Source organism: Rhinolophus sinicus, chromosome 15 (assembly GCF_057876585.1).
Source record: "Rhinolophus sinicus isolate RSI-liver-muscle chromosome 15, RSI-T2T, whole genome shotgun sequence".
Taxonomy (NCBI): Eukaryota; Metazoa; Chordata; class Mammalia; order Chiroptera; family Rhinolophidae; genus Rhinolophus; species Rhinolophus sinicus.
Window position 1 is genome coordinate 106,036,513 of NC_142515.1, and position 14,678 is coordinate 106,051,190.

Consider the following 14,678-nt stretch of genomic DNA (forward strand, 5'->3'; position numbering starts at 1 on the left):
TAGGGAACACTAACTGGTCTAAGGAGAAGAGTACTAAACTTAAGAAAGTCACTTAACCTCTACGAAACTAGTTTTATCATTAGTGAACTGGAGTTATATCTCGCCATTCATAGAACTATTCTTGGATGGAATTGGAAACGAAAGCCCATTACAGGCTACATCTAAAGTCCCTTCCACAAGGGGGCACATTTTTTCATCTCAGTACTTGCATACCTTTACCTCTCCCCATCCCAGCAATGAGCTTTGCACACAGTGTATATTGGCAGAACTTGTCCAAAGAAAACAAAACCCAAATACCCCAACCCCTTCATACTGTAAAACAAATTTCTCTCAGGCTAACTGCACCCATTAAATTCTGGTTAAATGGCTCATACAATAATTATAAAAACAGTAACCCTACATTGAATGACTATAATGTATCTAACACAACATTTGATGTTTTTAATAATATTAATTAATCTTCATATCAACTCAACAAATTAGGATTATTACCCCTATTTTTCAGATGAGAAAATACTAAGGAAAATTAAATAAACTGTTCAATGTAAACAAAACAAAATAAAAACCACTAACTGTGCCAGAACTCAAAATCTGTTTTGATCAACACAAACTACTAAGTACTTTGCACTACAATACTTTGCCAGTTTTCTCAAGACTGTCTTCATAAAGAAAATAGCTAAAATATAATAAAGTCATAAAATGTTTTCTGCTTTCCTAAGTCATAAAACATGAAATGTTTGAAAATATGTATTTGTGTATAAACAAACAAAACACTTGCTATTTTCTAGCTTCCTCCAAACTACAATATTGCTAAGAGCTTCACTAAAGCTCTAGTGAAGTGTTCACTTAACTAAAATAAAAATTACTACACACGTTTGATCATTCACTATTAGAAATCATTTATGAAAAAACTTTTGCGTATTAACTATCCCCCACATACCTCCATGTTTAAGAGGGTTGCTTAGTAAGTATTCTTGATGTAAATAAGTTTTGTGCAGAATTTCAACCATACATATTTAACCCAAATAGCACCTAAGTCGGAACCCCGATATAAATTGGCTAGAAAGTTATACTGAATGCTAATGCTGATACTAATTTAACTGAGACTAACAGTGAGTAGGAACTGCAGACAAAACCATGTATATACAGAAAGTATGAAAATATATTTGGAAATAAGTTTAATGCTTGCATTAATCTAGTTTGTGTATCATAATTTATGTGGTTCCTAATTTTATGTTATCAATTTTTTTATTTTAAAATAAGCTTTAAAAATATGTGTATTCCTAAAAGACATGAACGATTTGTTAAAGTTCTTAATGTAAATTGTTGGGTTTTCTTTCCAAAAACTATGATCCTAATCAATGTAAAACGTCTATCTATAAATATTTACTATAAGAAAGTCTGTGGTAATTTGATAGAAAAGATAGTTTCATAATTAAAGCCTCATATATTCAATTATAATATGTTTTAAATATTTTATTTAAGTTATAGACATTTGCATGTTCTCTTCTGCAAATTACCTACTCTTGCCCTTTGAATATTGTTATATTATGAGCTGAGTATTTTTCTTATTAATTTGCATAACTGAGTTATAGTCTAACTTTAAATCTTTGTCTCAATTGATCTTTTAATTATTAAATTTTTCATCATATATTATACTATTAAGAGTTTGCTAACTCTTAGAATTTGATCTTAATTATGATACAACGTGAGACTATAAAATGACTCCCCCATGCCAAAGACAACTTATTGAATAATCATTTTTTCATTGATTTGGCAGGCTTCCCCTATTACGTACAACATCCATCCAACATATGAATTCTGTTTTCCTTAAACTCTCTGTTTTATTGATCTATTTTTGTACAACTAATTCCAGCCCACCTAAGCCACTGCTCTGATAATCACACCATTTAGCCAGGACCCAATTATGGCTGGAAATTGCATTGTCCCATATCACCAACTTAGGCATTCTGCTTTCTATCACCAACCACCTCCTACTCGCTTGCTTGCTTCCATGTTCCATATTTTCAAGGTAACCCCTTTTCAATTCAAGCATGATCTTCACCTTCAGTCTTTAACACTCTACTACTTCCTATATCTAGCTCTCACACCTCTTATCTTCCCTAGTCTAATATTTCAATCACATACATTAAACACATCTTTACTGAATGCCTGTGATCTTCTGGCGCGACACCAGAGAAAACAGAGCCAAGACAGAGAAGTTCCCTGCCTCTTGAGGCTGTCAATCTAGTAGGCAAACAGAACATAGAAAGTAATAATTGTTTCAATTAAAATCTAAATAGAAGGACAAGCCAGTAAAGGAACCAAAATATAGGACCTACTTTTTGTAGGAGAAAAAAAAAGGGAAAAAAAACCTATCCGAGAATATGATACTTGAAAATGAAAGCAGAAAAAGAAAAAAAGAAAGATCGCGCTAGGAGAACACATTCCAGGCAGAAGGCATGCAAAAACAAAGCTGTGCAGTCAGAAAGAGCCTGGCTTATCACTCTATCCATCTTTGTATTACACTCATTTAAGAAAACTTCAGTCCTGAGGGAAGCCAAATCTTGGCTTTCTTTATGTGGAGAAAATTACTTAACAGTGCATTTGAGAGCACCAACTCAATTGCGCCTCCATTGCTTTGGTCAATTTGCTCTCCTACTCTCTGAAACTACTATTTCAAAGCTTCTCTCTTCTTAAAACCCTCTACCCGCCAATCTTCTTACTCTCAGTTTAACTCTTCAAAGAGAAAAATAGAAACCATCAGATAGAAACTCCCTCAATGCCCCAACTCCCCACTGCAAACCCACCATGGAATGTCCCTGTTAAAACAGAGGAGGGTATTTTCCTTAAAGCTAGTTATTCTACTTTGCTCCTGAATCCCTCTCTTCCCACCCTCAGAAAAACTATTCGACCCTTTTCTTTCTTGTACACAGCACTTAATTTCAACCTCTGTCTGTGTCCATCTCCAGCCATCACTTCAATGTGACAGCTTTTTCCTAAATCAGAATTGTACAAAGATTAAATGGGCCACCATGGGAGATAACTGCCCATCCCTGGAATTGTTCAAGAATAAATTGGATGCTTGATTGATAGGAAAACAGTAGAGAATTCAAATACGAGGTTAGTCACTGAACCAAGTGCACATGTGAGGCTTCTTCTCACCTTAAGAATTTCTGATTTAAAGATAATAGATATGGTCTACTGGGAATCTCTATTAAGTGTCAAGTATTGAAGTAGACTCAGGGAGTTATCACTTTGCGAGGGGTGTAAATGTCTAATCATTAAGTTGTTTTGAACACCTAAAACTAATAATAAAAAAAATGCTAAGTTTGAATAGCCCATAACTAAATCCTTGGATACATCCATGGATTTCTCTGTATGAAGGATATAAACTTATAGGCCACACGCCTGTCATCAAGTTTGAAATGAATAGCCTTGAAACTCAACTAAAATGAATCCAAATAATACACAGGGATCCTCTTTTCCATTTATACCCCAATTAAAAGCTAGACTGCAGGCTCCAACCATGTCAGAGCAACTTGGAGTTCACACCCACAGCCTGGATTTTCAGACATTTTCATGGTAGCTGGGGGCAGCAGAAGTACCATCAAGATTTTCCTCATGAACTTACCTCAGTCTACTCAAGGGAATAACACATGAAGCTAGAATTCCCCTCAGAATATGCCTCCATAAATTCTAGAAACAATTGACTTCATTCTTACACATTTACCTTCCAGGAGTTCCATTCAGGTCTGTATATACTTGAAGAAAGCAGTGGTAACTGCTACAACCTCAAGCTGTGTTCCCACTACTGACCTTTAAAACATATAGTTATCTCAAAGTTTAGAAGACAAGGGCTCTATCATCATGCTTCAATGTATATAAATTAAAGCACAGATTTTATTTATACTGTTCATTATTCTATTATAAGGGATACTTTTGAACAAATGTTCAAAGAAATCAAATTCTAAAAATAGGCAGCTTGGGGGTAGGGGGCAGAGAGAAAATTTACCCTGATGTACCACCCTCTCCTCCTCTAACATTTGAAAATGAGATTGCTTCCTAAAGATTTAATTATTAGTTTGGTGCAAAAGTAATTGCGGTTTAAAAAGGTAAAAAAAAAAAATTGTGAAAACCGCAATTATTTTTGCACCAGCTTAATACAAGTTAACACTTACTACATCAAAGTGGAAATTTGAAAAGTTACTTTAAAGGCCAGATTAACTATATTTCTTATTGCAAAATAATAGAGAAATTCTTAATCACCCAAGAATCTGCAAATAAGTTTATTTGTGACTGTCAATTATTAATCAGTATGCTCTCTATAATACCCTTGAATTATAGAAAAGTGGGTAACTAACCTAATACCTCTGTAAAACAAAATTAATTTTCTAAGATCTACTAAACTTAGGACTTACATATGTTTTGGTCTGATGGCATTCTAATTGTTCAGTTACTTTTAGTATTTTTTTATTTAAATAGAAACTTAGCACTGCCTAAATACGTTAATGATCCTGAAACACCACAATGTTTCTAAAGAAAAGTATTTTTATCATCTTATATCACAATTCTTAAGAAGCCAACAATTACACTTTGTAAAGTATTATGTTCTTTTTGTTTGATACCATCCCAAATCCCTTATTAGTAGTATGTATTTAAAGATTCATCCCAAAGGACCTTCTTTGCATATTTTAGGCACTTTTCCTAAATTTGCACTTTCTAAGCCAATGAACTATTCTTTAACATTTAAAATTATTTTGCTTTTAAAACATGTTTTGAATACATATTTCTAGGTTCTTTTCTACATATTCACCGACATCACAAAAATTTATTTCAAATATGTAACATGTATAGGTAATTTAAAAAAATGCAAGAAAGACAATTCAATGATCCAATCTTAACATCTCTTCCTTTTGTCATACTCAAGACTTTAACAAGAAAAAATTACTATAAAAGCTTAATTCTGCAGTTTTCCTTACAGTGTTAGTCAAAAAAGAGTCATAGACCTAATACATCTATAGTCAAATTAACAAAATATTGATAAAGTCAAGAGAACTATTTCCATTGTAACCACTCTATTTAATCATTCTGGTAACTGTTAACAGCAGAGACAAACACAATTAGATAGTACTTCCTACAACAAACATGCAACACACTACGTCTGCGTGAAGTATAAACATTAATATTTTATGTTCAAAGATGTACATATAATATACACACATATATTTACTTTATAGATTCTATCAATAATCATAAAACTCCTTGGAATACATGCAAATGAAGCAAAGGACAAGAAAAACCTCTTCTTACCTGGTAGATATCAGAAAGACTGCTGCTCCCAGAATCACTAGTGATACTACATCCTGAATGGCTAGAAGACACGTGGGTCACCTGTGGGTGGAGACTATCAGTAAGGTGTAGTTTTGTGAAATCTGCAGGAAGCTATGGAAGGAGCAAGAAAAACTAGGATTACTATTTGAATCAAGAACTCCAAGAAGACATTTAAAAGTTATATTATGCTCTACATCATTTAGCCAAAACTATAATCATTTTTTTAAATTCAGAAATTACTAAATATTGCCCTATTTACCAAAAATCACGAAACGAATTTTTAAAGTTTATGAGCATTCAATGAACCTCAAATAATACTAAATTCAATGCTTAAATAGGTGGGTGTGGTGGTTAAGATTAACTTGGGTAAGTGTTTAATTCAATGAGCTAACATTTTCAAATTACACACCAATGAGAAAATTAATCTACCATTATTTGTTAGCTATCACAAAGCAATTTTGTGACAAGAAACACCTAAATAAGAAAATAGATTTGAGGTTTTTATGTGCCCAAGTGATGTTTAAAGATTATTTTTTTAAAGAACGAGTGTCTTAGAATCAATGAAGTAACTATGCTAGGCTCTGTGGAGAAACAAAGGAAAGAATGCTCTCAAAGAACTTAGAAGTGAGAAACTTATTGACAACACTTACCTACCTATACACATACACATAAATATTATTTTTCTACTTGTCCATGCTGAAATCCTAAATAAATATAGACTCTATTGAACAGACTCACTAAGTCTCCCTCACGTGCTTCCGCCACTCCCCCACATGGCCAAGAAAATGCATTGAAAATGGAAACAATCATACATTTGCCCACTCAACAAGTATTTACTGAGTCCTTTTACTATGTACTAGTCAGTGAATAAGACATTAAGAAAATACTGCACTTAACAATCTTGCACTCTTATAAGTCATTACCCATTCTTTTGCATTAAAAAAGACGCTATCTATAATATCATGTCTATTATAATATTGGCCAATAGTACACACGACATTACAAAATATATGCTAATTGACATCATACAATACGGATATCATTCTCTTTCCTATCTGCATATTGGTCCTTTTTAGCTGTTGAATAATAATAACTATAGACTGACTGTTAAAATAAAACTTAAATAAAAGTAACCTTAGTAACCTTTCCCTTTTCCCTTTGACCTCATCCCTTCTCCCCCTCCAAAAATAAGACACCATTCCAAAAATTAGAATAAGCCTCTGAAGGGAGGTGATTCAGGTTTATGACAATGACCAAAGGGTTTTGAAATATCAAAGTACCAAACAAAGAGGCAAAATGTATTTACATCCCACAATCATTCAGACATAGCTTAATAAATAGATTATGATATTTAGTAATATTTAATATAGTCCATACAGAAATATTTTTTTAACTTCATGGGAGACAGGTATCAAAGGAAAGATTTAAACATGAATTTATTAGGGGGCATATGATGAGGTGCCAAATAAATGGATAAAAACACATATGTTGGAGGGGTTCAGAGAAGTGAGATGTTTATTCGAATGTGCAAAATCATTACAAACATGATGTATCCCACTAAGAGTGTTTTTTAAAATAATCATCGAAGATGTGAAATATTTAGGAAACTAATAATTTATAGAATAGATAGGTAAATACCTCTAAATTAAGAATTTATATGTTTTATTCACAATGTGGGATAGTGAAATATTTGCAGGATTTCTTCAGGAACATTTGAAGACAGAAGATGCATTAATGATTATGATTTTACATGTAGTTCAGTGATAAATAGCAGATATTAAAATAATATGAGCCATGATAAATAGCCTCCATCACCCTATCTACATTCCCATGTAATTCAGTCACTTAACACAGAAGGCAACTGGGAAAACATTACTCAATGGTTCAGAGATTTTAAAAGGCATCAATCGATACGTGTAATTACAGAACAACAAACTGATTTCTATTGATTATCTTTTATAGACATGACTCAGGTTGATATGTGTCATACAGTATGATTTTTACAAATTAAGTTATAAATATGTCAAATGAAGATATAACTATCTAATGAATTGTTACTCACTAAACAATTATTTATTCAAGTCTCATAGGACTCTCTTGTCTTCAGTATCCATCAGCTGGTCATCTTTCCTGGCTAAGAATTTAATTCACTGTGTGGAAAGCAATAGGGGCTCTAAGAGCTCTAAATCTAATAGAAGAGACATGGATTCAGCCTTTACGTGGACCACACTCTATTAATCTATGTTTCCTTGCAGCCACAAATACCAGAATTACGTGGTGATGTTAAGCTAAGAACCATAACAACTGTCTAAAGAGAAAAGAAGAAATACGTTCACTCTTAAGAATTCAATTCTATTTTATAAATATCTATTGAGTACCTGCACTATCAGAACTCAGGAACAGGGAATATCAATATCAAGGTGAATAAAACATTCCCAATTCCAAATCTAACTTCTATTACCCAAAAAGTCATTGAAATAGGTGCTACGCACAAGGGAAAAACAAATCATAGTTTTACAAACACGGATTTTCATCTCCCCAACATCCTCTATGTTCTTTGCAGAAGAGCATGAAATAAAGTTCTATTGGAATAGATGCCATGTTTAAGAAAGCTTAAAATTTTCCTTCATCAATTGGGATAACATTACCGTGATTAGATTTTATTGAGAGGCCACGTCAGCCAAGGTTATGGAATGGGAGACAGTATGGAAGTTGTTCCCACAAAGAAAAAGAGTGTGAAATGAACTGATTTGGCCCTAGTAGAACAGAGACTGAGCCATGCCTCAGAGAAATGGGTCATTAAGAGGCAAATGAACTATATAGGGATTGGAAGCCAGGGGACAAACAGTGGCACAGGCACCCACATTTAAACCTGAGGGCAACAGGGGAACATAGAATCCCTAGGGAGACAGTAACTCATGGTCTGAGGAAAATACACAAAAAAGGGGCACAGCATGTCAAAAACAAGGAGGTTCACTTATTCCAAACTTTTAAAATTTTAGAATATTTAAATTACTATCAGTATGCTATCAAATTTCAGATTACAACAGGGCTGCGAATTATCTTTTGACGCTAGACACCATTTATAACAAAAATTCTGTTCAAAAAATATTTTTTTTGAAACTGGTACTATATATAGCAATTACCTAAATACAATTAAACAATAATTAAAGGGGAAATTAACAGTTTATTCATTTTGATCTTGAACATCAATATTTCACAGCAAAAGAAATCACTTATATTTTTCTTATCATTTACACATTTTTTATTTTAATATTTGATTATATGAATGTTACTTTTCAGATTTTTCCTGATAAAGCAACCTATATTCCTAAAAATACAGTACTTGTGAATCATAATTGTAATAAACTACAGTTAGGCAAATGACTGAATCACAGTTTAACCATAAACACTACTAACTACATAACAAACAATAAGGGTAATATCTAAATCAGATTCTTAAATGCATAAAGTAGGCATAAACTTAAAATCAATCATAATTTTGTTAAATCTAGGTATTAATTGCATGATATTTTGTTTTTTGGGGGAGAAACAGGGATGCTACAACAATTAGCTTTAAACATGAAGTACTACACTAAAGACTTAAGTCTCATATATAAACAGGCATTTGATAATCTTTTATTTATTAGTTAATCTAATGATTGGCATTTATAAAGTTACTAGCTAATAAATGAACTCTATTTTGAACATAAATGCAATGAGAGTGAATGCCTTGAAGTTTCTGACACTGAGTGAATACTTTGTTGAACTGGTAAAATTCCTCAAAGTGGTGATAATGTAATAGAGACTAGGGTGGCTACCCTTCTTCCCCCCAAAAGACTTCGTTATGTTCATGTTTTCAAGCTCTATGAGGAAGAGTCAGTATATTACTGGACATGTAATGGAAATGTAATAGTTTCATGTTTCACAATGCATTACTATCATAGTGCTGAGAAATGCAATAATTAAAGAAAACAAACAAACAAAAAAAACACACAAAAAATGCTGCCACCATCAGTTGAAATTTATTTAACTGAAAATTTCCCCAATTTATCTTTTAATCACTTTGTTTCAATAAATAGTTACAACAGAACACACAAGGTTTGGGGTGATTGTTGGAATCTATCCAACCGTTCCTGGCAGTTTATTTTGATTCACACTACCTTAAGGTAAATTAAATATCACGCTTTGTGACTAAAAACTAAGAATTTACCCAAATTAATACTGTTTTCTCCATACCATCACTGGAGTTAAGTGAGTAATCTTTATGCTCACTTTATAAAGCTCTGCAAGAAAAAGTTGGTGTATTACAGGACATATTTCCTATTTTTCTCTGAGGTGTTAGTGAAAATACAGTCTCTTATATTTTCCATTCATTCGTCATTTATTGAAACTTGTGTTGTGAGGAATAAATGAATGACTGAGCCTAAAGCACTTAGAGTAGGGCCTGACACACAGAATCTCTATAGAAGTGTTAACTATATATTATCACATGCCAGACTCTGTGACACGGGTCCTTTCCAGCTCTAGAATTGCTGTAGCTGGAATCTACTCGTAAGACTGGATACCAGAGAGTGAGTTACTCCCAGAAAGGGCTTTAGTGGCCAAAGTCATCCAGCTCCAGATAACTATTCCCTTACCCACTTTAGAACTCAAGTTGTGTTTTAAAAGAAAATTCCTCTTTCCTTTCTCTCTGCGTGTACACATACACATACACACATATACCGTTTTAATTTTACTATTGATCTTTGCAGATACTACTAGTTCCAGCTGTGACACTCTGAGCTGTTTCTACCTAAAGTTTGAAAAGGCAGGAATATTATTTTATTATTTAGTATCTCATTTTAAAGACCACTTTATAATATGGTCAACTTTTATTTCTTTAAGTCATATTTCTTTAAGAACACCAGAAAAATATAAACATTTGGAGTCCTAAATATTATGCATCAGAATTTATGTTTCCCTTATGCCCCTTTAGAATATGCTTTAGATCCAATACTCGTCCTCGAGTACTTCATCCATCAGTATTCCACAAAGCAAAGAGAAAGCTTTTTGCACAGTATACAATTTCTTTTGTTCATAAATACATATGAAGGCAAGAAACAGTTTTCCCAAAAGTGTTTTGAGGTAATTTAATAAACTATAAATCTAATAATATTTCTCATTAAAATTCATGTAGACATTTTTAAATGTTGACATGACGAAGCTTTACAGGAATGGTTCCACAAAAGTTTGCTTTACACACGTATCTACTAGAGAAATCTGCCAAAAACTAACAATTTGTGAGAATTTAACATTCCCCCAGCTTTCTACCAGGTTCATTTTAGACATACATGGAGTTATCTTCAGGTCAACTTCCTCCTTAGTCAAGCAAACTTGAGCAAGTTAATTAATTTCTTAGTACTTTAGTTTCTTCTGCAAAATGAATGTAACATAATATAATGATTAAACGAAATAATCGCGCGACCTGCAGAATCTACCTTACAGATGCCTCTCTCTTCTTTTTTCATTCCTTCTGTCATTTTTCCAGTCAAGGTCCTCTATCATTTTAGGTCAGATATTTTTCAAATTCAATGAAAAAGAAACTAACTTAATTTTGACACTATCATACCTAATACTACAAATATAGCAGGTCATTTATATATACCTCCCCCCAAAAGTTTATATTTTACATTTTAAATAAATCATACATTCATATATGGAGGGGCTCACTGCTTAGAATACTACACTACATTTTGCAAAATAATAGCCGCATTGTCATGATATGCTTATAGTGCAATTACTCTCTCTTGTAAACTTCTAAATTTCCATAGCTGAGAATTCTCTCAAAATGATGGTCTGTGCTTCTGTGGGTGCAGTCTTACATTTGACTGCAAAAACCTCCAAAACAGTCATGTATTTGGCCTAGATACATGCTGCCAACTAGGTGTGGTTTAACAACAAAACTTTATTCTTGCCACCCTGGGCACACTGCTTCTAAGGACAGTCTGAACAGAAACACCACTGTGCAGGGGGGCAAGTACAAATGTGGTTATGCTTTCTTTCAAAAATTCCTTGCTACTTCTTAACATTAAAATAATGTTTTACAGAGATCTGTAACAGAGAGAACTTGATATTGATAGAGCCTATATAGATGAATGAATATTACACATGGCTTTCTGTCCAAATATAAAATTTTGTGTGTTAGAATTAGCCACTGAAATGTGGCAGTGACCTAGCCTTCTCCCCAGGGCAGAAAGGTCACCCTCATGTTTTTTTAGAATCAGTAACACATAAATAAAGCATAAGCTTCATTGGCTATATATAGTTGGGCAAATTATCATCTATTTAAAAATTCCTACATTTTTGAATTAGGGAAATTTGAATACAAATGCAATTAGGTACCTAAGACGCCTGTTGAGGAAAATGAACAATCAAAACCAGTAAATTGACTGAAAGGCTGTCAGTCATCCGATTGATGTTTCAAGCAAAAACTTTTAGAAAGCCTTCTATTGGATGTTGAAAGAAAGCACTGAATAAAAGGAAACCCACATGACCTTCACTGCAAAAGACAAAAGTGGAATCCTTCAGTTTGATGAGAAAGTGTATGATCTGATTTAAACACCATATATTCCAAAATGTAAGGCTATGCCCCATTTTTCTCAAAGAGAAGGCAATAAGATCACCTGTCTACGAGTAACTATGTGCCAGGCCCTATTCTAAGCACATGGAAACATATTAGCTCCTTTAATTATTACAATAATCTTATGAAGTAGGTATTATTATGAACGTTTTGGATAGGAGGAAACTAAGACACAGAAAAGTTAAGTGATTTGCACCAAGACCATATAGTGAAAAAGTGGCGGAGACAGATTCCACTCCTAGAGGTCTGGCTCTGAAGCACACACACGTGAGCATTAATCTGTAATGTATTTATTAATTTATTAGGTGATTTAAAAACTCTCATGGATATTGATGAAATGGTCAAATGGTTGCTTATGTCAATTTATTAATATAGTTGCTTATAACATTTCAAAATCGTATAAAAATACTAATTTAAATTATAATTCACTGTTTTGAATTACATGTGATGTACTGCATTAGTAAAGTTGATTTTTCACTTGTCTTGCAGGTTCTTTACATACAAAATCATTTACTATTTACTTTATAAATTAATCTTTGAAAAGTTATGGTGATATCCTGTACTTGAAATTTTGAGACCACATATCCAGGTCTCAAAATCATTATTAAATCTGTGCAAACCATAAAACTTCTTTAACCTCTTTATACCAGTTTCACCAGATGACCCAATAAACATTCCAAGCTAGCATTGCTTGAGGTCATTTCTGCTTTGTGTTCCTTAATGAAGAGTACTTTCTTGTGTGTGTGTGTGTTATTTTTTTTAAAGGTAAAATACATTGAGAGAACCTCAAAATATAAAGGATGGAATCAACTCCTTTTCTGCTAGTTAATTTTGGCAGAAACAAAACCTTGCCTGATATATAATTTCTCTAACATTTGACAAGCAGAAAAAAAATTATGCACACATATATACAGTTAGTTATAATATAAGCTAACCAACTAATTTTATCACCTTAAAGAAGACAGCTGGCATAGTGAGAGATGTTCTATAATTAGTATCAGACCATTGAAAGTTTGTCATCTGAAAGATAGTTGTATTTTTTCAAAATGAAAATGTTTATTTGGGACTTAAAAGAAAACAAATTGTATAATTTTCCACAGAAATACTGAGGTAGTTTGTTAATTTTCATGTACATATGGCCAAATGCAATGTCCTATTGCCTGTTAAGAAACACAATTTTATGATGTTTTTCAAATGACAGCCATTCCACCTTACCCTAAACACATACACAACATATAATCCCCTTTTCCTTTTTCAATTTATTTGCAACCATCAATAACCACTGATCTGAAAAGCACACATTTCTCCAAGGGATTCCAAATAATTTCTAGATCATTCAGTCCAAGAAATTTTTAATAAAATACATGGTAACTGTTGGCACTGAGTCAGGTAATTTAAAAATTCTCTTCTGGGGATGAAGAAAGATATTCCACGCAAACAGAAATAAAAAGAAAGTTGGGGTAGCAATACTTAGACAAAATAGGCTTTAAAACAAAGACTGCAACAAGAGACAAGAGTATGACGTAATGATAAAGGGATCAATCCAACAAGAAGATATGATTAACACTTGTAAACATCTATGTATAAACATATATGGGCTACATTCTAACCCAATCTCTGCACTCGTCTTCTCTCTTATTTAAACAGTACACATCTTAAAGAAACTTCACACTAACATAACCATAGCTGCATTTTCTAATGCAAAAACCAACCCAATAAATGTATATTTTAGCAAGATTTGTGATTATCTATATAGTAATACAAATAATCTTCTACAGCTAATAAAAATTGAGTTCTCCGTCTCTTGTTTTCCAAGACCAAGTATGATTGGTACTAAGGTAAGGATGTAGCAATCCCTGGAGGGGGAGGGCAGTTGCTGGTATACCAGAAGACAGCTTCTATGACCCACTAGACAACAACTTTGATGAGCTCCAAAGGGACTGTGCTTAGTTATCCCAGCCGTACAAATGCTCAAGGGAATATGGAGTTACGGAAATAAGTGTTTAAAAGTCAAGGAAAAATGATTGCTATGGGATCTATGGAGGACCCTAAGCTGCCTTCTTTTTGAACAAAAATAAACAGTTGGTTTGGGAGAAAGCCTCACACAGAATTAAAAACATTAATCCACAAGTAAATTTTAACTCTAAAAATTATAAAAGCTACCTGACATCCAAATACAAATGTACTTAGGTGTCTATACAATAAAATACCATAAAATGGCCAAGACTGGCTAACTATTAACCAATGTCTTCTTCTTCCAGGGAACACAGCTGGACTACGTTTCCCAACTTCCCTTACAGTTACATATGTGCCAATATAATTAAGTCTTTGGAGTATGAACACACAGAAGTGATGTATGCCATTTCTACACCTTATAAAAATCTTCCACAAGACCCATCATTATTTTTCTCCTTGCATCAAGAGAGTCTCTGTATGAAGACAACAGAAGCTTTGCATTAAAAGTTAGACAACTGAGCCACAAAGTGGAGGGGCCTGGATCCCTGAATCACTGCTCAGAAGGGAACTGTCCACTAAAAAGTAATCAAGAGTTCTTCCTTTGGATTTTCCGCAAAAGAGAAGTAAACTTCTATTATGTTTGAACGATTATGTACAGTTTTGTTTGGCTTGGTACAACAGCTAGCGCTATCTTAATTCATACAAATATTATAATAATTTTTGTGACCTATTTGTGAAATATCTTCCACAATGAAATTCTGAATTC

General features: G+C 33.1%; 1 protein-coding gene across 20 annotated transcripts in view; it reads right to left on the bottom strand.

Annotated features, from left to right (window-relative positions):
• RAPGEF2 (Rap guanine nucleotide exchange factor 2) overlaps positions 1-14,678 on the bottom strand; it is a 214,743-nt gene that overhangs the window by 41,829 nt on the left and 158,236 nt on the right. For all 20 annotated transcript variants that reach the window (XM_019733145.3, XM_019733141.3, XM_019733144.3 and 17 more), the window contains one exon: positions 5,314-5,445. In XM_019733145.3, the coding sequence (XP_019588704.3) occupies positions 5,314-5,445 (132 nt within the window). The remainder of the gene's footprint in view (positions 1-5,313; positions 5,446-14,678) is intronic.